At 47.6% G+C, this 26366-nt stretch overlaps 1 protein-coding gene across 1 annotated transcript in view; it reads left to right on the top strand.

The window, feature by feature from the left end:
- Positions 1 to 26366, top strand: part of PLPP4 (phospholipid phosphatase 4) — a 175033-nt gene that overhangs the window by 84233 nt on the left and 64434 nt on the right. The window contains exons 5-8 of the mRNA XM_040486928.1: positions 9954 to 10062; positions 19463 to 19553; positions 24328 to 24391; positions 25979 to 26103. Of these exons, the coding sequence (XP_040342862.1) occupies positions 9954 to 10062; positions 19463 to 19553; positions 24328 to 24391; positions 25979 to 26103 (389 nt within the window). The remainder of the gene's footprint in view (positions 1 to 9953; positions 10063 to 19462; positions 19554 to 24327; positions 24392 to 25978; positions 26104 to 26366) is intronic.

Consider the following 26366-nt stretch of genomic DNA (forward strand, 5'->3'; position numbering starts at 1 on the left):
GCTGTGAAGTCTCAGGAATCTTCCTCCTTTCACCTACCAGCCCAACTGAAGATCATTCTAGAACATGGAAAAATAAGTCATGGAGAAAATGATCAGGGGCTTCATTCAGGTCAGGGCTTTGCTGATATCTGCCAAGGACTCGGGGAAGAAGGGCCTGTTGCAGGCTGGACCCCTGCTAACTGCCACTGGGGAAATTCAGATGAGGCTGTAAGGGAGCAAGATCTCGAAGACACTTGAAGGCCCCAGTTGGGAACAAGTGCTCTCTCTGGCTGATGCGTTTTAATTAAAATTATAGCTCAGAAACCCTTTCAAATTAAGTTCTGTCTTCACTGTGTTTTGTCCTAAGCATTGAGTGGCATTCTGTGCTGCCCCAGGACTCTGCTCAGTGGTGTATTCTGGGGTCTTTATGTGGCCTGGTGTGGCCACATACCACATATTCCAGGTGTGGGTACGTAGAATGTTCCAGAGTGCTTTCAGCTGTGGCTAAATTCCTAAAGACTTATTTAATCCAGGAATGAATGGTTCCCTGGGCATTCTAGAGCCAAAGATTAATTGGAGACTGAGGTCTGTTAGCAAAGAGATACGAACTTTCCTCCCTCGTCCCCTTTCACACATTTTTTTTTTTCCTTTGGAGTGGTTTTTGTTTGCTTGTGGCTCAGAGACAGTCTGGTGGTCCCTGCAACGTTTTCTGCTGGGAGATGTGTCTGGCCCAGAGGGCTCTGCGTTGCCGGCCCTGCTGGGAGAGCTTTTCTGAGCCTGGGCCTAGGCTCTGAGCTCTGGGAGGCCCGACAGCCAGTGGGAGGCAGATTCCATAGGTTTCTCAGAGCCTTAGTCTCAGCTGCCTGGCTCTGCCCGTAGTCACCTGTCCCCCACGGCTCACTGTCACCCACATGTCACCGCCTTAGTTATGAAGCACTTGCTTTCCGAGGCGTCCAGTCTGGGCAGCATCTGAGCCCGGGAGAGGACTCCTCATCGCTTCAGGCTCTGAGGCGACCTTGGGGTCTTGACCTGGGGGTCTTCAGATAGGTCTAGGTGTGCAGGTTTTGGAAGGGAACTCCTTCTGTGAGTCAGCTGACCTCTTCCCTTGTCTCTCCTTTCTTCTTGCTGACTTTTATTCATTCCTCTTTCTGTCTGTACACTTGACTGAAATAATACTTTCCAAGAGCATCAGTTGCTTTGGCTGAGAAAACACTTAATTTTGGAGTATCTTTCTGGCCAGTGAGCAAAATCATTTTAAAAAAACAAACAAACGAACTTCGTGTTGTGGAAATTGTCACAAACCCTCCACCAGTTATCAGGACTTTGATTTCATCTGGTCCCCTCTCCCCCTTTGTTGGTGGAGTATATTTCCTTACAATTTATTTATTTATTTATTTATTTATTTATTTATTTATTTACATTTACTTACATTTATTCCTTTTTGAGAGACACAGAGTGCAAGTGGAGGAGGGGCAGAGAGAGAGGGAGACACAGAATCCGAAACAGGCTCCACGCTCTGAGCTGTCAGCACAGAGACCGACGCGAGGCTCGAACTCACAAACTGTGAGATCATGACCTGAGCCAAGTTGGATGCTTAACCGATTCAGCCACCCAGGTGCCCCTATTTATTTATTTTGAGAGAGAGAGAGAGCAAGCGAGCATACAAGTGAAGAGGGGCAGAGAGAGGGGGAGAGAGAGAATCCCAAGCAGGCTCCACGCCATTAGTGTGGAGCCCAATGCAGGGCTCGGACTCACAAACCATGAGATCGTGATCTGAGACAAAATCAAGAGTTGGGTGCTTAGCCAACTGAGCCACCCAGGCGCCCCTATTGATGGAGTATTTTAAAGCAAAGCCCAGTCATAACATCATTTCATATGCCAATACTTCAAAAACTTTAACCGATGAGAACTTAAGAAAAACAAAAACAATGAAACAAAAAACTGAACCAGCCCCCGCCAAGAGCACAACACCACTTGTAATCCCCAATCAAATGAACACCTAATTTCTTTGAATCAGGATCTAGATAAGGTCCACACGTTGTTTTGTGGGATGCGTATTCTTAGGAATTTTTTTTTTTAATTTGTGATTTTTCAGTGAGTAGTAGTATTAATGGCAGTTGTTGGGTGCTTCTGATGGACCCTGACTGAACTCAGATTCTCACTACATTTCAGCAGGGGTGCTGCCCATTTTACAGATGGGAAGGGGACTTCGCCAGCTTGCCCCCGGTCACAAAGTCCTAGCTGGACCTGATGCATTGGCTTTTGCAGCCCGCGTGTCTGTAGACCAGGATTTTCTGTTTGAATTCAGACAGTGAAATGTTTTCAGGCTTCTGTTGACTTCCAAAGGGAAGGCACCCTCTGTAGAGATGTTCAGAAATTGTTGGATTAAATGTTTGGACTTTTGGGCTGATGCACATGATTTTGAACGTGGTGCTGCTGCGAAATATGCTTCCGGGTACGCCCCCGCCCCACTGCAGGCATGTTTGGGTGTGTCCTGCTTTTTCTGTGTGGTGGTTTGAATATGCCGTTGGCTGCAGGAGCTGCCTGATGGGGAGGGGGCATCTACTGAGCGTCACACAGCCTGCTCTGTGCTGAGTCCATTATGCGTTTCCTCCCCATCCATTCCTCACCACGGCCCTGAAGGTAGTTTGTGTGGTTATCTCCACTCGTGGACAAGGCAACCAGGGCTCAGAGAGGAGGCGTAGCTTGCCCAGGGCCACACAGCTTGTAAGTGGCAAGGGTAGAACATAACCTTTTCAACTCCACAGCTGTGGCTGCCAACATTTACTTTCACGGCCAACATTACCTTCTGTCCTAGTTCCCCCACTTTAGGGGCTCCTGCTCCTGGACCTCTCTATACCAGCATCTCATCCTGGACATTTTCAAATATGCGGAAAAGTAGAAACAGCAAAATGATTCCCCCGTATACTCCGCCTAGATTTAGCAATTAACATTTTATTTTATTTGCTTTATTTCTGTATTTATATGCTTTATGTATAATTTTCTGAACTATTTGAGAGTAAATTGCTGGTGATTATCCTAAGCTCCCTAAATGCTTCTCCAAAAAATAAGGCATTCTTCTACATATCCATGTTCTTACCACACTGAAGGAAATTAGTACCTTATTATCACCTGATATCTAGTCCGTTCCAGTCCCTGTACTGCCCCGGTCATCTTCAAAGTTTCTTTTTAATGGCTTTGTAATTTTTTTGACCCAAGATCCAGTCAAATGCATGTTACATTTGGTTGTCTTGTCTCTTCAGAGTCTTGTAATCTGGAACATTCCATCTAGCTTTATTCCTAGACTTGTCTAATTCATTGCTGGAGGGCATTTGTCTTGTTCCTCTGCCCCTGTGTTTCCTATAAGCTAGAAGTTGGATCCAAAGGCTTGATTAAGTTCAGAGTATACATGTTTGGGAAGACCAAACATCCATGGATCCATCCGTGGTTGGAGGTGTCGTGTACTTCATGGAGTGTGTGTCAGAAGTCCATGTGTGTCTGTGGTCCCAGTATTGGTGACCACAGGTATAGGGGAGGCAGATTGGGGCTGTTCTTTTTCTTTTTTTAAATTTTTTTGTTAACGTTTTATTTATTTTTGAGAGACAGAGAGAGACAGAGCATGAGCAGGGGAGGGACAGAAAGAGAGGGAGACATAGAATCCGAAGCAGGCTCCAGGCTCTGAGCTGTCGGCCCGGAGCCCGATGTGGGGCTTGAACCCACGAACCGTGAGATCGTGACCTGAGCTGAAGCCAGACGCTTAACCAACTGAGCCACCCAGGCACCCCCAGGGCCGTTTTTCTAAATGCTGAAGAGCCAGTGTGAGCAGGTAGTCTTTGGGTCGGCAGCTTTGTTTTATCCACACTGTCCACCCCTGGTCCTTTCTCTTCCTTCCTGGAGCTGGATAGATCAAAGACATTTCCAGGCTCGGCCCAGACGTTTCCACCCCTGTGCCACCCCATCATGTACAGAGGGCCTGTCCAAGGAGTACATGCTCTGATTGTCCTATCTTCACACCCTTGGTGAGGAGGGATTCCTTCCCTAGGGGCCACGGGGGTGGCCATACATGGCACCGAGGTTGGGACAGAGAGAGGGATGGAAGTTTATTAGTCACATATGCGCACAGCAGGGGAGGAGGAGACTGCCAGCCAGCAGGGCCTGTGGGAGGCAGGCTGTGTAGTTCCAAGAGGGAGGGGTGGCCCTGGTTCCTACAGGAGGATGTGATCGGCCTGTTTGTGGGCTGGTAGGGGACCGAAACCCCATACTCAGGGATAATAAGCAATAATTTCACCTGGCCCCTTGATAAAGAGGGCTGTTTGGCCGGGGGACCTCCCCTGAGGGGGCAGAGCAGGGAAGGGAGCTTGTGGTCAGGCTGGTCGAAGCCCGTGTGGTTTCAGACGCGAGGGCAGGACCCAGTGTTAGGCTGTAATTTGAGGCTTTCGGCTGTAGTGCGGTAACACACGTACAGAATGCGTGCTATTCGCAGGTGCCCTTCTAAGAACTTCACACCATCACGTTAATATTCACACCAGCCCTCTGACGGAGGTGTGTAGGTGTCATCATCAGCAGTAGTTTGCAGATGAGGAAAGCAAGGCCCAGGAAGGGAAGCGTCTTGCCCAAGGTCACGCAGTCAGTGAGGGTGAGTGCAAATCCAACCCAGGCTGTCCCTCCGGAGTCAGTGCCCACAGAGTTGGAAGGGCATGAGGGCTGGAACCGGGGGAGGAGGAGTGGAGCCCGCCTGTGCCTGTGCCTCGGCCCCCGGGGGGCGGCCACCCTCGCTAAGCCTGCCTTCCCATCCTTTGTGAAGCTTGCTGCAGAGAAGAGGGGCCATCCCCAGGATGGGGTGGGGGCCATGGGAGCCGTTCCTCATCTGGTCCAGGGCTGGTCTCCTGGATACAGTGCAGGTGAGCGGCCGACAGCTTTGCTGCACGGCACCTGCTTCTCTGGGGGGCGGGGAGGAGGGGGATGCTGGGGGCAACTTCTTGGGGTCTTTACTTCTCTTGCCACCTCCTTCTCTGTGCATTGTTTCTTCCCTTCCCTCCTTCACAACAAACATCCGACTGCCCTCTGCAAGAATCTGATTTCAGCCTTCACACTGAGAACTGAGATCAACATGTTGCATTTCCCAAGAGCAAGGCTATATTTCTAATTGTGGAAAATTGTGTCTCTTATTCAAATAATTGCAGTTGCCACTACACTGGCGGGCAGTGTGTGTGTGTGTGTGTGTGTGTGTGTGTGTGTGTGTGTGTGTGTATTTGCATGTTCTTTCCTTAAAGCTCCAGACTGTGTGCTGAGGAGGACGTGCATTAGTGGACATTCCAAGGCACATAGAACCGTGACGACTTAGGCAAGAGACCCTTTGTCTTGTAGCCTCAGTGTTCTCGTCTATAAAATGGGAATAACAGCAATTTCTATCTCATAGGCTCTTATGAAAATTAAATGAAATAATGTTGGAAAGCACCAGGTCAAGGGCATGGCACAAGATGGCTCCAAATGTGATAACCAGTTATTATGAAATTTGTTACTCTTGTCTTTGGGATGGCCAACCACCAAACTCAGGAGAAGGCTGTATGTTCAGAGACAGGTCACGGGCTTGCTGGCTCACAGAGATAATTCATCAGTACATTCTGTCCGTGGCCTCATCCCACCCTTTGTCCTAGGACTAACAGTAAGTCTGAGACACCTCCTCCCTGCCGGGCCTGGAGCGACTTGCCCGTCTACTGACCGCATCCAGTGCCCATTTGTAAGTGTTTTCCCTCTCTCATGGGAGATGCCCACCCATGGGGCAAGTCAATAGTTCAGTTAAGGAACAGGCTTTACTTTTTGCTGTTGCCTGGAAAACTTCTTTATCACACCGCAAGGTTCAAAAGGGACTTCCTGGGCCATTGTCGCTCACAGAATGGTCAGATGATGAGTGACAGTTGTCATCGTTGTCTGTCTGACCCTCTTCCCCCATAATGCAACCTCCCTGCCCCAAGGTTGGGGAGAATGGGGGTGGGGAGTCCTTCTCAGACCCACGTTGTGTCCTCAGCAGTGTTGATGTTCACACTGGAGGAGCATCAGTGGAGGCCTTCAGTGCCCTAGACACTTGGCAGACCCTAACTTTTCTTACTGCTGATGATAGCAGTATTATTATTGCCCTGGAAGGTGTAGCCATCCTGGGGGTGGGGTGGGGGGAAAGATACGAAGTCTCAGAGAGGTTAAGTGACTTTTCTCAAGCCCCTCAGCTGGCAAATGCCAAAGCAGGGATTTGAACCAAGTTTAATGGTCTGGTTAGGTTCATATTTCAGTACAATCTTGTGTTATTTTTGGTTGTGGGAAAAGGAGGTAGAAATCTGTGTCTAGTATGTGACTGAAGTGTTAACCTATTTTGAAAAAGCTATGCCATCTACGTATGTGATATGATTAAAGGGGGGGTAATAGCGGAGCTTTGAGAACTTGGCTTTGAGTTAGAAGCAGCATGGGGGACAGAGGCTTCACTGTTCCTTGCTAGTGTGATGTCAAGATGGGCCATTCTTCTGGGTTCCTAATTCTGAATGTTGCCCCATTCAGCATGTGGACAGTGATAGGTCCACACCCTGTGACATTTCCAGGGGGTTAGGATCCTCATAAGCAGCCCTAGATTAGAGGCCATCTCATGGGTCCACCTACTGGAACACTCCTAACCCGACATCTCCTGAAAGCAGAGTGGGCTGGCGATCTGTGTAGACAGCTCTGACACCTGACTTCTCATTCTCCAGTCAGTTGGCACTTCATGGTCCCTTGACTGTAACCTCCGTAAGAGGGGGACCACGTGTGTTTTATTCCCCAGGGTTCATAGGGCAGTGCCTGGCACATCGCAGGCACTCAGTACGTGATTGTTGAATGAATAAGCAGGAGGCAAAGATGATGGTGGTCCACTGCCTCTCCCCTACTGCACTCTTCCTGTATAAGCAGATACCGTATGCTGCTTAAGAGTCAGGCTGGGCTGTGGAAACAGGACTGGCCATGAGGAGACAGAGAGACAGAGACGGAGAAAGAGAGTATGGATAGGAACCCAGCCTCAGGAGGATTTATGCATGAATTAAAAAGAGAATTGTTCAGCATAGAGTTAGAATAATGTCTCTGAATTTTCATGTGTATGTTTTCCAAGTTCTTCAAACCGCACCGTTAGAAAACTTAGGGAGAAAACAAGAACACTCTTCCTCCTTTGCGAGGAAGAAATCCGTATACGGTTAGATTGAGACAGTTGTGCGATTCGAGCAGCAGAGAAATTAAAGAAGCCTATCTCGGATCTACATCCAACAGCAAGCCAGGTCACCTGGCTGTGGGCAGGTACAGTTTTCACAAAAGAAAAGCGAGGTTGCCTTTAGTGGGAACTCTATCCTTTCTGCATCAAAACGTTTTGACCTGCTTCCACGACATCAGCGGTGCTTAGAGCTGATTTTAGGGGCTGTGTGATGTGCGCTTAGGTTACACACGGGTGAGAGCCCCCAACTCCGCAGTCATGGAGAGGGTCGCTCACCCCCCTCCCCGTTTCCCCTTCCTTCCGTCTTTCCCCCTCCTTGCAGGGGACGGGACAGACCAAGGCCACGGACAGACACTCCCTGGGCCTTCACAGGGAGGGTGGGCTCCTCTCAGAGGCAGAGGCACCAAAGAATTTAATAGCGGTCTTTTGTTTTCATTGTGTTTATGTTGCCATTTACCGGCTGTTGACAGAGGGAATGTTGACTTTGTAATTAAGCAGTGACATGAAGTTTCTTCTAGGCTTTTAGTTTACCAAGTCTCAAGGAAAGTCACAGTAGGGGAGGAAGGGGGAATAAGGCAAAACTTGGCCAACTTGGTTCTTTTTTTTTTTTTTAATCGTTACTTATTTTGAATGAGAGAGAGAGAGGCGGGAGGGGCAGAGAGAGAGGGAGGGAGAGAATCCCAAGCAGGCTCCTAATGATTAGTATGGAGCCTGGATGCAGGGCCCGAACCCATGAACCGTGAGATCATGACCTGTGGCGACACCCAGAGTCAGACGCTTAACCAGCTGGGCCCCCCAGGTGCCCCTTGGTTCTCAAATGGCTGAAGCCGGGAAGCACCGGCTTTCCATCCCCGGGAGGCTGTGTGTCCACCCTTAGTGCTCACATGAATCCCCTGGGGCTCTTGCTGAAAATGAAGATTCTGATTCAGTAGATCTGGGTGAGGCCCCGGGACTCTGCATTGTTAATAGGCTCCCTCCCTTTGATGCCAGTGCCTCGGCTCCTTGCGAATCGCGGTTTGATTGACAGGCGGGCAGCGTGGCACCACCGGGAAGCTTGCTGGGGATGCCAGCTCTCTGGCCCCACCCAGGACTGGTTGTTCCTGTCAGCACAAGACCCCAAAGTGGATCCTGGCCACGTTAATGTTTGGGAAGCGCTGATCTCGTGCCCCCGGCGGGGGGGGGGGGGGGGGTCCCAGTGCCTAGTGAGCCCTGGTGAGCAGGTAATTGGAGGTCGCGCTTGGCCTCCTCAGCAGAAACCGGGTTTCCACTTCCTGGCTCCCAAACCTCCTACAGAGAGCTCATGGAAGGGGGTTTCCAGGCCTGGGCTGCCCTTTCTTGGAAACACCCTGTCTTGTCTCCAGACCTGTCCGTTCTGCCTCACGCCCACCTCTGCCCCCGTTTGCCCTCTGAGACCCACGGTCCTCTGCGTAGCTGCCTTGCTGTCTGGAATCTCAGGGGCAGGCACCGGTGGCCGGAGCGTGGCTGGAGAAGGGACATCTATGTCTCTAGGCTCTGCTGCTCCCAGGGAATATAATTTGCTTGATAGATGTGTTCTGGCTGCAGCTCCTCGGGGTGGGGTGTGGCATTGTGCAAAAGGCTGATTGCAGGCTTTGAAAAATGGCCACGATGGTCGTAACACGCGGGGGACAAACGAGGTGAGGAGGGACGGTGCCGGCTGCGTGGGGAAGACACGGGGATCAAGGTTCTGGGGCCTCTGAGAGCGGGGCTGTGGGCACATTAACACTGCTGACGGCCCGTGGGTGGCAGGTTGTTATTTTAAAGCCACCTGTGTCATCTTACTGGCTTCTTTCTGACGGGACCTTGTCACATCCCTGCCAAGAGGCGGAGTCCAGGCCCCTCCCTGGAACCCGGGCTTGACTTTCAGACTCTTGTGTAACCAGATCACACCACAAGACTCGGAGACGAGGTCAGAAAAGACAGTCAGCCTCAGCCTGGCTCTGTCGGACCCCCATCCTGAACTGAGTTCACCAGGTACAGAACGGGGTCCGGAGGGTCTGGAGGTGGCCTGATGGCCGCGAGCTGACAAAGCAAACCATATCCCCGCGGACTCAGCCCCCTCGCTCCCCGTCTTTCTCTCGGTGGTGACTGGGTTCCGTCCGCCTAGGTGTTGTGGGCTCCCAGGGTGTGGGAGGGTTTGGGAGGCTGACAAGGTGAGGAGGGGAAGCGGTCTGGTTTCCTGGCAGCAGCCCCAGGATGCACCTCACTGCCCCCCGCTTTCCCTCCCTGCCTGCCTCTCTCTCTGCTTTCCTCCTGCCCAACCTTCTGTCTTCTCTCAGAAGCTTTTCTTGCTCACTCTGCCCCCTACTGGTGACGAGGTGTCAGCACGCCGTCCGGGGTAAGGGAGGGGAGGGAAGAACCCCAGACTTGCCCCGGTGGCTCTTCAACCTTTGTTCCTTCTCCAGCCTACTTCCTCCCCAGAGCCGGCTGCTGGCCTGGCCTCGCCCCACTCCGAGCCCCCATTCTGCCCTTCGGCTTTCAGTTCACTTTGGAGCCCCAACTTCCTAGGGTCTTTACAACCATTCTTTTATGCCCAGAATTGGTCCTCGGCGGCAGAAAGTTGTACAGTGTCTACCATGTCTCGGTAATTCTTTTGATCCATTTTACCCTGTCATCCCCTCCTCCTTCCCCAGAGGCTGGATTCTCTACCGAGGGCGTGAAGGAGTGGCCTTCTCGGGAAATGCAGGCAACAGACGAGAGCGCTCACACATCTTTCTTTGTTTTGTTTCAGTTTCACAGAGTTTTTGGACCCATTCCAGAGGGTCATCCAGCCAGAAGAGATCTGGCTCTACAAAAATCCTTTGGTGCAATCAGACAACATACCTACCCGCCTCATGTTCGTAAGTACCGCGATTTCATGGCTGATTTGACCCGTCTCCCAAGTATGAACCAAATGGGTTTCCATTTCTGCTTTGCCAACCCTTGCTGAAGACAGTGAGCAGTCTCAGAGAAAGAGGAGGTGAGCAGCCCATGGCATTAAAACTCCATTCCAGATCATGACGGGCACTGCTTGGCCATATGGAACCAGTAATTGCCTGACACCGTGGAAAGAGGAGGGACTGGCTTACGTGAGCTGTGCCGAGTTGTTTCCAAATACTTATGGTAAAATAAGACCAGAAATGGATTTTCCTGCTCCATCTCCTTCTGGAATAAACCTCTGTTTTGCCAAACTCAGGCCCTATATAGATAGCTCTGTCAACCACTCTTCTGGTTCTAGCAGGTCAGTTGACTTCTGATGCGATACCTCATATGACTCAATCCCCAGATAGTGTTTTGTGCCTTTCTACTTCTAGAACAAATGGGCCAGCATCCAAATAGCTGGTGGATATAGCAGGATTATTTTTACCTCTTCACCCTGCTCCGTGGCTATTGAAGCCTTTTACATTTCACTTCCTATGTGCCAGGCACTGTGCTGAGAGCTTAAGAAAGGATTATCTCATTTGATCCCACCCAACATTACAGTGAGAAAGATGTCAGTCTTGTTCACATTTGCAGATGCAGAATTACATTCTAGAGAAAGGAGGGAACTTGCCCAAATCCACACAGCAAGTGAGTGGTAGAGCCAGGATTGAGATCCAAGCAGCCTGCTCTGAGCCCAGGCTCATCCCTGAGGCTGCCATGTAGGTTGGGAGCTGAGTGTCCAAGACTCCTTGCTGATGCTAATGGCCTCCTGGGGAATTGCCATCAGGCCTTTCTGTAGCAGAGGAAATATTTAAGCTCCTCCTTGTTACGGAACAGTAATGTAATTTTTGGTTGAGCTAGTCTTCTAGCTTGAAGGCTATTCCTGTTGACCAGCCATTGTGTCTTGTGCCTCTGGAAACTTACGTGGTTGTTCTAAAGATTTCATAGAGCACATGAAGAATATTTTTGCGTCTTGAAAGAAATCCCTCTGATTTTATGAAAGAAATCTTGTTAATTCGTGATGATTAGAAAGATCTTTGTCTGAAAACATCCCGAAATGCCCAGCACATTACAAGAGCTTTGAAATCTTATTTTATTTGCCTTTTAATAATTGCTTTTCCACCGGAAACTAAACTGGATTGTTGTAAATTTCAGGGGGGAATTGAAGAGTTCAGGCTTTACCTAACACTTGAGTATTAAAATTAGACTTTTTCCATTTCTGCTCTAACTCAAATCTTCCATAAACCCTAGAAATAAAGGAACTAGTGTGTGTCTGGCTAGTTTATGCCATGGTTTTGAAAGGGAGAAGCTCTTATCACTTATCCCCACTCTTCAAAGATTTCACATTTTACGTGCTGTAAGACACAATTTGGAGATGAATGCTCATATGGGATATTGTGAGAAATTTGTGGCTGTGTCCTAGATTTGTGAACAATGGATTGTTTTGAAGTCTAGATACAAATGCCACAAATACCCTGGCTGCAGACACACATAGGAGGGGGTACATTTGCATGTTGGCAGAGGTGGATAGGAGGCAGTAAAGGAGTTATTCAGTGCTGTGAGTCTCAGAGAATAGAAGTGTATTCAGCCTCAGATCCTGATTCCTACCCTCGAATCTCCTAAGGAGATAAGTTCAACCTTTTGTTTTGTTAGTGGTAGTTGATGTATTTCATTCATTTGGTCACAAGATTTAATGCAGGCTCCATAATAACACGAGGAAAGCAGCAGATAAATTTATAATACACGTAACACAAAGAGGAAAGATACTTTGTCACCACATAAATCAGATTTTTTTTCTCCTGGATTTTATTAAGAGTTTAATATAAAATATCATCTGTTTGCTTTGATCCATTAAAACCTTCAGGTGTTTATGGAAGACTGTAATAAAATATATATTTTCAATGTTTTTTAAAACAAAGTTGGTTTCTTTAGAAGGCTCAAGTTTTATTGTTTAATACATAAAAAAAATCTTGGGGTCTGTTTTACTTATGGTTGGAATGGGTTTTTTGTTTTGTTTTGTTTTTGAGAGAGAGTGCATGTGCATGTGTGTGAGTGGAGGAGGGGCAGGAGAGAGAGAGAGAGAGAGAGAGAGAGAGAGAGAGAGAGAGAGAGAATATCTCAAGCAGGCTTCATGCCCAGCATGGAGACTGTTGGGGCTCGATCTCATGAATTGTGAGGTCATGACCTGAACTGAAATCAAGAGTCGGTCAGACACTTACCCAAGTGAGCCACCCAGGTGCCCCTTGGTTGGAGTGTTTTAATCTAAAGGCAAACTTTTTAACTTCCTAACCAAAGTGTTATTTAAAGACAGCTTGTAATAAACCACATGTCTTTTGATTGGGAAATTAGTGCCTCTGGAGCGGTGTGTGTGTGTGTGTGTGTGTGTGTGTGTGTGTGTGTGTGCCTGTGCGCACACGCATGTATATTTTAGAGGAGCCACTCGGTCAGAGGTCACAAAAACAGTATTAAGATGGTAGGGGATTGAGGTAAGTACAGAGTCAATGGTGATAACATCACCAGGAAGCCCCTCTCATTTTCTCTGTCTTTGGCACTTTCAGCTAAGGTGACGATGGAACTTCTACATGGAAGTTGGGTGTGGTTGGATTGTTTGATTCTGAGAGTGTGTATCCCTTGATGACTCTGGGTTCCTGTTGACCAGAGAGACAGGCTGAGAATTCTTTTCACATATACTGAGTCTTGAATTAACATTTCTGGGAAGTTCCCAAACTTTTAGCTGTCTTTATGGAAAGCTGCTTCCTTATTCAAAAGACGTCATGGTTCCCTCCTGAGTGCGGGGGTTTATCATAGCATCTTTGAAAACCTGCTTTTTGCTGTAGGAAGACTTAGTTTGTGTTGTTTTTTGCTTTTCAGTATACTCTTTGTTTCTGTCTTAGTAGTTGTGTCTTTGTAGATTCAAGGAACATTTCCAGCCTGCTGTGGGTAAGAAAAGCCATAGGAGCTTCAGGTGATGGGAAAGTCAAATCAGATCTGGGGGGGTATATCCTGTATATAGGGGTCCTACAGGCTTCTGGTAGAGATGGTACTCTAAAGAAAAATAGAATCTAGAGAGGGCTAGAGGCTTGGGTAAACTTGCAGGGAGCTTCCTCATCGCCATCATCACCATCACCCCCACCACCATCATCATCATCATCATCATGGCAGTAACAACAACAAGTAACATCTCTGGAATACAGGAGTTGTGCTCACCACTTTACAGTGGCATCTGAGATAATCCCTGTCACAACCTGTTGAGGTCATCACTTTTGGAATCCCATCATTTCAATGGAGAAAATGACAACTGCAATGAGATTCAGCAACTTGTCCAAGGTTATACAACCACCAGTTGCTAGACCCCGATTTGAATGCCAGCTGCCAGAGGCTAGACCCTCATGGACCCATTCAACTGTGAAGTCTCCTTCGGGGCTCAGGTGATGTGGAAAGGTGGTGAGAAGCTGATCGCATGCAGAAGAGCTGGTGTGTCAAGGCACAGACACAAGCAAGCAGGGGCCCTGTGGGCCCAGTGAACAGGGCCCAGGGACACAGACACGAACATGACTTGGATGGACCCAGGAAAGCTCTTGATAGGTAAGCTCAGGTAGTGAGTTGATGGGATGATTGGTGTCCTCCAGTTGCTTTACTTGGCTTAAACAAACAAACAAACAAACAAACAATCTGCCCTGGCCACAATGAGTCCAGAAGATTTACTTCTCTAAAATATTACTGATACCGTGTTGATTCGAAAGCAGTGTTTCCTATTCTAGTATAGAATGCTTCTAGGGAAGACAGAAAGTTAATTTTGGGGGGAGGAGGGAAGGAAAAGAGACAAAGCTGGCTCATGATAGACAGTTTAATTTTTAGACTCTTTGCAAAAGTCGTAGACAGCTCTTTTCTCCGTGATGGGCTGTAATTTCTTACCCACAGCAAGGCCCTTTCCAGGTGTCTGCACTGCATGTCCTGGCTTGTCTCTGTAAGCACTTTTCAGCACATCTGTCAAGTGCCAGAAATTAAGGCACTCCGGGCCTGTTGTTTGTCTGATATGAATGAACTCCGGTGACAAGCTCTTCTCTGGTTAACATCCTGACATCAGAGTTTGAGCCCTTTCGTTGTTAAAAGTTCTCGGTATACTTGTGCCCCTCCCACGTCAGACACACTGGCCCTGCTTTGTCATTTTCCAGAAGCATCCTGGAAGTACCGTGTCTTGTATCAGTGCCGCAGGTGACCCACCTTCTGGAGCCGCAGTGCCCAGGAACTGACAGCACTTCCTGTGTTGGTTTCATTGGTGGACGCACAAGACCGGTCCCCGGTGGAGACTCTGGTCGCTGGTCGTGTAGGCAATGGCAGGTTGCCTGGATGCATTAGGCTCTTCCCTGTTCCTGACTTCCTCCCCGCACTGCTCAGACTCAGGGCATAGGGGGCGGGAGCTTCAAACCGCTTTGTTCCCAGTAGTGTGGTCACAGGATCCTGGTACTCCCTTACTGGCTTGGGTCATTTGTTAACACTTTTCCCTGGGGAAGTAATGACATCGTAGCATCCAGTGGATGCTGGATTCTCTGGGTCGGGCTTCTCTGTACATTCCAGACTGGATTGCCTCAGATCCCCTTTCTAGCTATGTGACTTGGAAGAATCACCTACCCTCTCAGTGCCTCAGTTTCCTTATTTGTATAAAGGGCCTTTGATAACACTCTTCTCCCCCTCCTACAGTGTTGAGAGCATCAAGTGGGGTGATAGACTTCCAGTGCCTTGTTTAGTGTGTGGTACAGAGGAAGCATTCAGTAACTGCTGGTGAATTTAAATCCCAGTAGCAATATTTATTATGGATGGTATTGTTGCACCCATCTTAGAGATGAGAAAACGGAGATCCAAAGGTGAAGAGGTTGAGTGACTTGATCATGGCCACAGAGCTGGTAAGCGTCAGAGCTGGAGCTTGAACCCAGCTCTCCTTAATCGGAGTCTGTTCTGCACGTTGTGTTTCTCAGCCTGTATAATAGCACCAGGCAAAACCAGTCACAAAATGGGCCCTGCCTGATGACTGAGATATATTATCTTGATATTTGGGTTCTGTGCGCTACAGTTAATTAGTAGCTTACAAAGCCATTCTTTAATGCAAGAATGATCTCAGCCTCAGTTTCCTCACCTGTAAGATGAGGCATTTGGACCAAGGTGATCGCTGCGATTCAAGACTCCAGCCCAGGCAGCACGGAAGTGCAGGTTGGGGTTTCTAGGCCCACCGGGTGCGTGCCTTTGAGAATTCATTTCTTTCTCGGTTTTGTTAGCTGTGTGAGGAGGATGTTTCCCGCAGGAGAGTAGTTAGAAGATTAGACAAATGTGAGGGAAGCCCATCACACATAGTAGGTGCTGAAACCATGACAGCTGTCCCTAACATTTCTGTGACTTGCCCATGTTCCCGGATGTGAGCCCCCTTACTTCCCCCTCCAACTCCAGAGAAAAGGCATTTACCATGTTTTATTAATGCTTCTTACTTCTAAGGTGAGAACTGCTATAACACCATGGCTAAAATCCCAGAGCTTGATATAAAAACAGTCTGGGTATAAATCTCCACTTCAACTCAGTAGCTGTGTGCCTTTCAGCAGGTTGCTTAACCTCTCTGTGCCTTAGTTTCCTATCCATAAAGTAAACGTGTGTTAATATGTTAATTTGCATGAAATGCCCAGAACATACCATGGTCCTAATTAAGTTTTCAGAGCACATTAGCGCTGTTTATCACACTTACGTCCGTACGCGGGGCAGCCCTCTGTTCTCGTAACTAGTGAGGGAAACTCAAGCATGGAGAAGGGTTCAGCCTGTTTTCCGCGTCCTGCAGTAGTGGTTGGCTGGAATTCATCGTTCTGGTCTCTCTCCGGTCCCTCTTAATAAGCCCTCAGCATTCACTGTCTTTCCACTGGGCTCATTCCCAGGATTTAAAAAACATTCAAAGCTTGGAAAAGTTAACCTAAGGGAAGACAATAGCAGGGGAAATTTTGCCTGCCTCTTTGTCCTACATGTCCACATCTGTTTGGAAGTAGAAGTGGTCACCCCCACTTCCTGTCTGTGTGTCTTTGTCTCCAAGGGCTCAGGCAGCGGAGCAGCCGCCTTTAAAGGCTTTTGCAGGAGCGGTGGAAGGGGTGTGCCCTGGATTTCATTCAGTCTGGTTTGTTGGGTGAAAGGGGGGTACCCATTCTTGTGTCCACTCCTCTTACTCAGTTCGGGGGTGCTTCCGCCCAGAAGGAAGTTGTTTTCCTAATGGGTCGGCTTCTGGGGCTTAATCTCTTAAATCTACCTTTTAGTTGGAAAATCTTGGTAAAAAGGGGGAGAGATGACACATGTAAATATGTCTCGGGCTATGCTGACTTGAAGACTGTGCTGTCCAAGGATACGGCAGATATGTTTCCAGGAAGAAGAAGTGGGATCGGAGCCCAAGTGTCATTAGGATGAGGGGAGGAAAGAAAGATGGCTACACCCTCAGGCACAGACATTTCTGTGGCTGCCTGGATGATGGCTGTGGCTCTTCCTCTGATGCATTCCCTCATGTGAAGCTCATGAGCTGGGGAGCCCTCGCCCTCCTGGGTGACTAGCATAGGCCTAGGAAGTAGTTTCTTGGTGGTTCTAGAAAACAGACCAATGTGCATCTACATAGGAAAGTTGTAGAAGGGGTGAAATTAAGTGATGGCTCTGGTTGGGCCATCAGAGTTGGGGGGGAGCTGAGACAGGAAGCGGTGCTCAGGGAGATCCCCTTGCCATCAGGCTGCGAGCCTGGAGCCACTGGGTGGTCCTGATGCCTTCTCCGGCTCCTGCTCATGGGCCTGGAGCTATCGGTCTCCCCTGTGGTGTCCCTGTCTCCTCTTGGTTGGTACACTCCAGCTCAGGATCTCCTGTAGGCAGCCTCTGAGGTAGGCAAGGTCTTGCCAACTCGTATCTTTTCTGGGGTTTTATGTCAGTCTTACCTTAGAGTATTCCATCCGGGATTGCCTTGTAATGTTGTCTCCAGTCCTGCGCTATTCTGGTATTTAAGGTTTGAGTATCAGTGGGGTCACTGTGCGCCATTCACTGTTGAGTGAGCTGCTTTTCCCTATTGGGGAGTGTGTGGCCTCGTCTGCGTGTCTGACATGAGAGGAAACAGGGAGCTAAGGACTTCTTGGACCTTGACTGTAACTTTGGACTTAAGTAAGCAGGGGCTTCCATCATCACTCTTGAAACACTAAATGCGCAAGTCAAACCTCTGACTCACCAGCATCAGTATCATTTGAGACACCTGGTACAAAATGTAGATTCCCAGACGGGTCTTGTAAGGCTACTTGAGGGACTCAGCTTTGTAATGAACCCGACTGTTATTCAAGTGTGAGAGCCACCCAGGCACCCCTGGGAACTTTCACAGATGTCGCTGGAGGTATTAATGCACAAGTGAGCATTGCCTTTTCCAGTCGCCCTTGGGGAAATCTTCTGCTTCTCTGCTTTAGTTCTGAATCTCCTCTTATACAGCTGCCCTTAGACTGGTGCCACATTCTTCTGAATACCTTCCATGGTGATAGGACTTGCTGATTTGGTGTTTAAACAGCTAAGTCATTCAGGACCACAGCTGATAAGGAGGCTCATCCAGCTGGTAAGTGCCATTGTAATGGGAAAGAAACCAGCCAGCAAGGGGAGGGGTTTTCTCCTGTCTCATGAGCTGCCTCTGAAGATGGTTCCCAGAGAGGAGACCCCAGGATGTGCTGAGCTCTTGCAATCTAGTTGCAGCAAGTGTGTAGAGCATCTCCGGTCGTTTTGAAAGACTGTGTTCATTTGGGTGAATTGTTTTTATAAAAGAAAAGTGTCTTCTAGCCAAGCCTATCCCCATTAGAAAGTCCCTTTCCAAAAAGTGGCATTGCATTACAGGTGGAGATTTCCAAAGGTGTGACCACTATCGGTCAATAGTCACCAAACCCCACCCTTCCTACCACTGTGTATTAGGTCAGTTGTGAATTTGTGAGGTAATTAGTCCCTTCTGATATTATTTCCTGAGGTGTTATAATCAGTAAGGAAGTAACTTCAATACTGTTCTCCTGGTTGTTGGAATGTTGAAAACAACTTACTAATTGTAGAATGCTGAATAAAGGCTAGATATGGCAGGCAGAAAACCTGGTCTCCAAAGCCTGGCCTTGCTACTCACCAGCTGTATGTCCTTGGGCACATCATTTAGTCCCCAAGCCTGGCAAAGATAGTCACAGAGTCATCATGAGGATTTAAGAGACACCGGTGCCCGATGCTACCCAAACATAGTTCCTGCCTCATAGAGCGCTCTGTAATCAATGTTGCTTGCATCTGAATCCCACCAGCTTGATTCATTAAACACTTATTGTACTTTTCTGTGTGCTTTGGGCCAAGGGAGGGGAGGAGATGGAAGAAAGGAAGGGAGACGGTAAGCAAAAGTATTAAACTCTGCTTTGTGGAGGAAATGAAATTCAGTAAAAGAACATCAAAGAAAATGAATCGATTGACTCCAAGCAAGTCCAATGTGTTGCCAGAGAGATGGGGATGGGAGGCCAAGGGTTCTTTCTGCAGTGGAGGATGTGAGGGGGTCCTCTGGCAAAGATGAGTCATCATTATAGGCTATTCTTCCCTGTTTAAAAAGCCACCACTCTGTGGCGCCTGGGTGGCTCAGTCAGTTGGGTGTCCAACTTCGGCTCAGGTCACGATCTCTCAGCTCGTGGGTTCGAGCCCCACATTGGGCTCCGTGCTGACAGCTCAGAGCCTGGAGTCTGCTTCGGATTCTGTGTCTCCCTCTCTGCCCCTCCCCTGCTCACACTCTGTGTCTCCCTCCCTCTCTCTCTCAGAAATAAACATTTTTTTTTAAATTTTTTTCAACGTTTTTTATTTATTTTTGGGACAGAGAGAGACAGAGCATGAATGGGGGAGGGGCAGAGAGAGAGGGAGACACAGAATCGGAAACAGGCTCCAGGCTCCGAGCCATCAGCCCAGAGCCTGATGCGGGGCTCGAACTCACGGACCGCGAGATTGTGACCTGGCTGAAGTCGAACGCTTAACCGAGTGCGCCACCCAGGCGCCCCTCAGAAATAAACATTAAAAAAAACAAAAAACAAACAAACAAAAAACCTAAAAAGCCACCACTTTAAAGGTGGCTCCCAGCAATTGCAAATCAATTATAACCCACAATCAGACCTCCAATTTTTTTTTAAGTCGTCAGAATCTCTAAGTATAGACATAAATCCTCCTTCTTTGAGGTCAGGAGTTCAGTAACATCATTCAACTAGTGAGTCTAAATGAAACTAACTTGAACTAATTATCAGTCAGCCCTCTGATAGCAAACTGCTGTCCTCATAAGGGATTATTTGTTATTTTTTCCAGGCAATTTCTTTCCTCACACCCCTGGCTGTTATTTGTGTGGTGAAAATTATCCGGCGAACAGACAAGACTGAAATTAAGGAAGCCTTCTTAGGTAGAGTATTCACAGTTCTTGCTCTAGGGGATGGGGCTGAACTTAATTAGATCAGTAGATTTAAAAAATCTCTGTTGGACCCAGCTGATTTTTCTCTTGGTCAAATTAAACTTGGGAGAAACAAGAGAAGGTAAACTTTTAGCCCTAAGAAGAGCCAATTTGCAGATGGTAAAAAACACCTTACCTTCGGTGGCTGCCTGGCTGCTGTCCATTGTGCTGAATGTGAATGTCCGTCTGTACATCCCAGATCTGTGCTACTCAGGCACAGGAGCAGGGTAGCTCTTAGTGGTAAGGCAAAGATGATCTGAAACTGTCACTATTGACTGCCAAATCCCACATTTGTGACTAATAAATTACAGGCAATTCAGAAATCAGGCACAGATTTCTTGACCTGTCACCATTGGCTGGAGGCACAAATGGGCAAAAGCAGATGTAAAATATAACAGAATTCGGAAATAAACTCTATAACTCATCTTTTTGGGGACATTTCTAAAATTAAGCAATTTTTATTGTATAGAGAGTGTTGTAGTCTTTGCCATTGATTATAAGACCGTTGTAACAAATTCTCCCCAAGCTGAGCTGTATCTGCATGTGACGCAAGTTTGACATTTTTAAGATTAAACCCATTTTTATGATCTGCATATTAGTTAAAGGACTGAGTAAATGACAATATTAAGAGAAAGCAAAGGTAATTGGCTTGCTGAGTAACCCAAATAATACCCAATAGCCAGGTTTTCAGCTTTCTGATCCTTAGGAAAACTGAATTATGTTTATTTTTTGACACCTCATAAAAGCTATCCAAACTCTTACATAAACTGTGTTTTTGATGTGTTGTATGGACTTTATTATTCAGTTAGATAATATATCTGGAAAAATGAGATATTGCCCCTCTGAGGGTGTGTTTGTAAATTATTAGGCTTTGAGGAAATGAAAAGGTAGCAAAACATGGTCTTCTCTTTTTTTGGTACAAGAATGAGTGTAAGGGCAAAATCTTGGCTAGGCAGAACAGTTAAGGGGCTTTGTGCTCTGACACAGGACAGGGAACATTTCTTACATAACCAGGCTTGGGTTAGGCTCTAATTGAACAGAACAGAATCTCTCTCCAATTAGCTCACATAAATTAGGGGTTTAGTTACAGGGTTATATCAGCAATCTCACAGATAGCCACGAATAGGGGGAAAAGGGACAGAGGAGCAGTATGGGAACTAGAATAGGGAGCCGGGCCATCGGGACAGGGATAGAGACATGCTTCTCTCTGTAATGTGCCTTCCCTCTACTTCTCAGGTGTCCTGCCTAATCCTCCAGTGGGCCCATCATTTCTGCTGCCCCATACTTTTGATTTCTATGGGGTTCGAGCTTGCAGCGGTAGGCTCCCGCCCCACACCCATAGGACTGTCACCTCCAATGCCCACCTCCAAGTACCTCTGCATCTAATGGACCAGACTTCCTGGGCAGACCCTCTGGCTCAGCCCATTTTTCATACCCGGACACAAAAGTCATGAGTCCCTGGCCAGCCTATAGGTGCCCTATCTCAGGTCAAGTGTTTACCTGGCTGCTTATCTGTGGTTTGGGGATTTGGCAGTCACATGATCTCAGTCCCCTCAGCTGATGTGGCAGAAAAGTCAGTTTTTCCAAGGAGGGCATAGTGCCCTCCACATGGGGGTGGAGCAGCCAGGGCAGTGTTTGGATAAATATTCCCATGGTCCCTGAAACATCCTACTGGGAGTCATCTCAGTTGACCTGGCAGTCCTTTGCCTTACTTTTTATTCTAGTTGCTCCCCTGGAACCGAGTCCCAAGGTAATATGACTGTGGGTAAGACCTGTCTCTCATGGTTATGGTTATAATTTACTGCCAGCTTTTGGAGTTGTGTGTTGTTATGGCAGTAAGTTACTTCTCTAGACCTTTTCATTTTCTGCTAAATCTCCCTTAGAGTGACATTTAGAAATTGCACACCATATCCTGCCTCCTATATGTTAACACAGAAGGTGGAGTTATTGGATGTTCTGTTTGCCTAAATAAATGAGAGCTTGCCCTGTAAAAATGATAAAGAGCCTCCTGTTGTACACAGGTGGTTTTTTTTTTTTTTTTTTTAAATAACTTCTTTTAGGAAGCCTTGGAAGTAGGGGGCTGGAAGAGTAATCTTTAAAAACCAAGGACAGAAAATCACGTGTAGTGTTTCCAGTGTTATCTGGAGTTCAGGACTTTCTCAGTGAGAGTGGTTTAGTGTTCAGGTCCCTTCTTTAGCAGACCTGAATCCCAAGTCCTTCCTTTATCTGCATGTCCACAGTGGCCACCTTTGTGCGTGTGCCGTGGAACAAGATGGGTGAGGGTTGCCCCCATGCAGCATCCGGCTTTTAGGGGTTTGGCTGCAGAACAGCCGATTGGCATAACAGAGACCCCTGTTATGGAAATACAACAGTGCTGAATTCCCAACAAGCAAAGTAACAGCAAAAGCCCTCTAATCCTTTGGGATGCACATAAGCAGTATTGTTCTCAATACAGGCCTCTCAGAGGCTAACTCACTGGACACTTCACTTTGAATTTCTTTATCGGACATAGTCTGGTTTGTCTTTGGTTTTGTTTGCGTAATTCTCTCAAACCCACTGTGCTGTGGGATGTTGTAAACACAGCCCTTATGAAACAGACCCACTGGGTTATTGTTAGTCAACAAACATCCCTGATTGGGGCCATTCATTTCCTGCTCGGCCAGCCTTTCATGCATCTGATCTGGGCCCAGCCTGCCCTCTGGTATCAGTGAGAGGCCCCCATATTGGTCCCCCAGGGGTTGTACTATTCAGGCAAAAATAATCAGTTCAGTTTACTTCCAGAATGCTGAGATGACTTTCACCCTAAATAGCACCAGTTAGGAGCCCGATTGTCTTCTGTCTCCTTCAGGTTTTTAGATCAGAGAGTGAAGTTGCCAGCTGTTGGTGGTTACATCGCATCTACACATTTTCTAGTTCAGCTACTTGAAACTTTTCAAAGAACTGCCCTGTGTTACAATAAACCCAGCCGGTGCTGAGGCTGGGGACATGTATGGTGTTCTGGATCCATGTAGCGGTCTATGAAATTCCCTAAGGGCGTTGGGAGATCAGCTAGCAATGCTTGTTTCCGGAGACCTCCTCGGTGCTGAGGCCATGCTAGGACCCGAATCAAAAGGAGTCTGACCCAGCTGGGAAAACCCAGCAGTGAGTCTGCCAAACCAGCTCTAGCAGGAAAAGATCCCAGTCCTGCAGGGTGATCCCACAGCCTGTGAATTGTTACAGCTCTGGGGAGAATACATCAGTGAAGGTAGCTCAGGGCATTTTCCCTCCTCTCTGCAAAGGAGACCTCTCAGCAGTGTTCTGAGGTGGCAAGAGAGGAGGGAAGCCAGCATTTCAGAAGGAAGGGTCTGTGTGTACAGGATGTAATCAGCGGGATCTCTCTGAATTCCCCCATGCTCGCTTCCGATTTATACATCCCGGTCGCCTGCTTGGTGTGTTAATGGCAGTGCGCGGCTGTGACTCTTGCTCTGCTCTTCACACTGGTGGCCCATCCATCCTTTGCTGCCACACTCAGATATGGCCAGTTGTTGCATGTCTCGCTCTTAGGTAATTTGTTTCCCTTTGACAAAAGTATTCATTTGAACCGGTCCCTCCCATTCTCTCTGCTTCCCATGACTTGTTAAAAGCAGACAGGTTTTGTATCAATCTCTGTGGCCGGTGCCCTCAGTGACTGTGTCAGCCATTCCATAGTACTTTCTGCTTGCAGAACACATTTGTCTCCCTTGATGACCATGAACTGGTCCAGGCAGTCCCTTCCTGGAAATGTCCCGCCACTGCTATTTTCTTCCATAAATCTCAGCTACTATTGAACAGTTAATATTTGCCAAAGGGAAACGGTAGCTTATATGTTTTATTATTCAACAAGACAATGGAATGGGGGCGTCAATAGGTTTTTATCGCTTATGCACGGCATTTGACCTTCCATTATGTTGGCTTGCCTTTTGTGAGGTCTTGATAAATATGGGAGAGACCTGGGAGGTCCTTGCAGGGAAAGCTCTCTCCCTTTGGATGATCTGTACTTCAGCCAGCAAAATCCTTCCAAGCCACTTAGAGAAAGTTTCCATGCTGTATATTTTTAAATAATATATTCCAGAAGTTCCTACTGCCTTAGATGGCAAAAAAGTACCACCTGGCCAACCTTCTCAAAACCCAGTGAGGTGTTGGGACTGTTTACCTTCTCAGAAAGTGATTTGTTTGATAACGAATGGACAGCTGTCAGCCGGTGAAGAGTCAACAAAGAGATAATCGCCAAGTGGGAATGTCCTGCTCCGAAGACGGATACCAGCAGATGCTGTGATTAGAATTATGTTTGAGAAGATTGCCAGAAAGAAAGAAAAATGTTAGTTTCTTGCTACCACTAAGAGGAATTCTATATGCTGTAATATTAAATCTGTTCCTATCAGGCCAGAACATAATGGATGTGTTCCTTTCCAATATTAAAAATATTAAAAAGTCAGGGAGGAGAGATAAATTTCATGTCATAGGGGCTTGGCATTTTATGAGTCACCCTCCGGAGTCTTGTCTTAATTATATTTTACTCTAGCCATGCAGACTTACCTCTGTTTTTTTAAAGTATTGGTTCATATTTCTATGGTCATAAATCGAATAGTATTATCATGGAACAGTGATGTTGATGATGATGTTGATGATGATGTTGACGATGATGAGGATGATGATTGTGATTGGGAACCAGCTCATTATTTTTCTGTCTGTTGGTTTTGTTTTGTAGCAGTATCCTTGGCTCTTGCTTTGAATGGAGTCTGCACAAACACTATTAAGTTGATAGTGGGAAGGTAAGTTGCAAAAAGAAACAAATGGCTTAGACTCTCAAGGTCATCTGTGGATTGGCACATGGGAAGCGATTCCTCTTCTCCATTTATCTTGCCTCTCTGTTGACTGCTCCAGCAGTGAGCTGGTCTCCATAGAGGTGAATGGTCGAAAGACCTGAATTTGAGGCCTGACTTCAGCCTTGACTGACTGTTGGCCATGGACAGGTTAGCTCCCCTCTCAGAACCTCATCATTTACTGATTATCTACCTGGTGGAGGGTGCTGGCCAGATAGCAAGAGGGCAGAAGGTGGATACAGATTGGGCCATGCATCACCTGGGGCTGTGGTATTCTTCCAACTTTCTGTTTAGAGTTGCTGTGAGGCCCCAATAAAATGCTGGTTCCCAGGCCTTGTCTGCTCTAAGGTTCTGGTTCAGTAGGTGAATAACTACATTTGGAGAACATTAGCCGATAAGGGGAGAGAGAGTACACCAGCAGCTCTGATAGATTATTGATTCTGATTATTGATAGGTTATAGATATTGATAGACTATTATTGGGCCTAGATCCGAGAGCTGGGAAGATCAGGAAGTCAGCGTGACCCAATATGTGCAGAAAAGGGCCCTAGCGTTTATAGAACTAGCAGAGCCTTGCCCATGGCTGGCCTTCAGCAAATATTAGTTGAATTAATGGTAAATGATTGGCTATCACCCATCTGTGTAAAAATTCTCACCTGAGGGAGACAAAAAAACATGGGGTGAAGTGTGTTGGTGCAAGAATCCAATTGCTTGCTTTTGCCACTTACTGGTTGTATGTGACCTTGGGCAGGAGTATTACCTTTCTAAACCTTCATTTTTGCAACTGTAAGATGAAGGAAGTCCCAGGGATGGCATAAGAAGCATACGTTATGATGCTCGTGCAGTGCCCAGCACTGTGCCTAGTCCCCAGGAAGGGCTCAGTCAATGCTGGCTGTGTCTGCGACAGGTGGCTTGACCTCAGGGGGCCAGCTTCCGCCCACTTCCTGTGAGGTCTGCCTCCCTTGATGTGGGCCAGAGAGGCCAGCCTGGATGGCCATGAGCTGTGCATCATGGAGCCGAGTTGTCGGGTCCTCCCTCTCAGTGAAGTTAGGTGAAGCCTGCTATTCAACGAGGGGCAATTGGCCATCCAAGTTCAAGATGTAGGGACGTGAGAAACCTGGAGTCTGGGGTCCTGAGAGCAGCCTCTGAATGGGAGCTGTGGATGGAGGCAGGAACCACCTTCTATTTCTCTGGCACTGTGCTTAGGGCCTCCTATCTAGTCATCTCCTCTAAACCTCACAACCTCACCTCTGGGTGGGTATCGATCCCCCCCTTTTACAGATGTGGAAACTGAGGCTGGGAGAGGCTACATAGCCTTCCCAAGGTCAGAAAACTAGTAAGTGGCCAAGCGGGAGTTCCAACTCAGAGCTTTCTGACCCTGAAGCCTGAGCTTCTCCCAAGACCCCCATGGTCCATGGGGAGCTCTGGTGTCAGTGACAGGAGGAGCTGGGGGCAGCAGGGAGTGGTGGGGGTCAGCTTGGGGTTCATTTGTGATGGCAGCATTTTATATTGAAAATGTCCATGGTGTCTTTTGTAGACCTCGCCCCGATTTCTTTTACCGCTGCTTTCCAGATGGAGTGATGAACTCGGAAATGCACTGCACGGGTGACCCCGACCTGGTGTCCGAGGGCCGCAAAAGCTTCCCCAGCATCCATTCCTCCTGTAAGTTCACAGTGGCTGGGACCCTCTTTAATTCTGGGTCGTGTTTCCTGACCACTTGCCTTGAGATTTTCGGTCGAGAGGAAAGTGCTGGGACGTGAATGTTGAGCACAGTTCATTCTTCTTCCCTGTAGGCTTAGAAACAAGAATTTGCCAGCAAGTAATAAGCCTGTGGATGAGGCTCTAGAGTTTACAAGACATTGTATGTGTTGCTTTTATGAGCTCAGCAGAGTGTGACATGTGACACTTTACCCTTTGGCAGTGCG

The sequence above is a fragment of the Herpailurus yagouaroundi genome, unplaced genomic scaffold (genome assembly GCF_014898765.1).
Source record: "Herpailurus yagouaroundi ecotype Mexico unplaced genomic scaffold, PumYag 163, whole genome shotgun sequence".
Classification (NCBI taxonomy): Eukaryota; Metazoa; Chordata; class Mammalia; order Carnivora; family Felidae; genus Herpailurus; species Herpailurus yagouaroundi.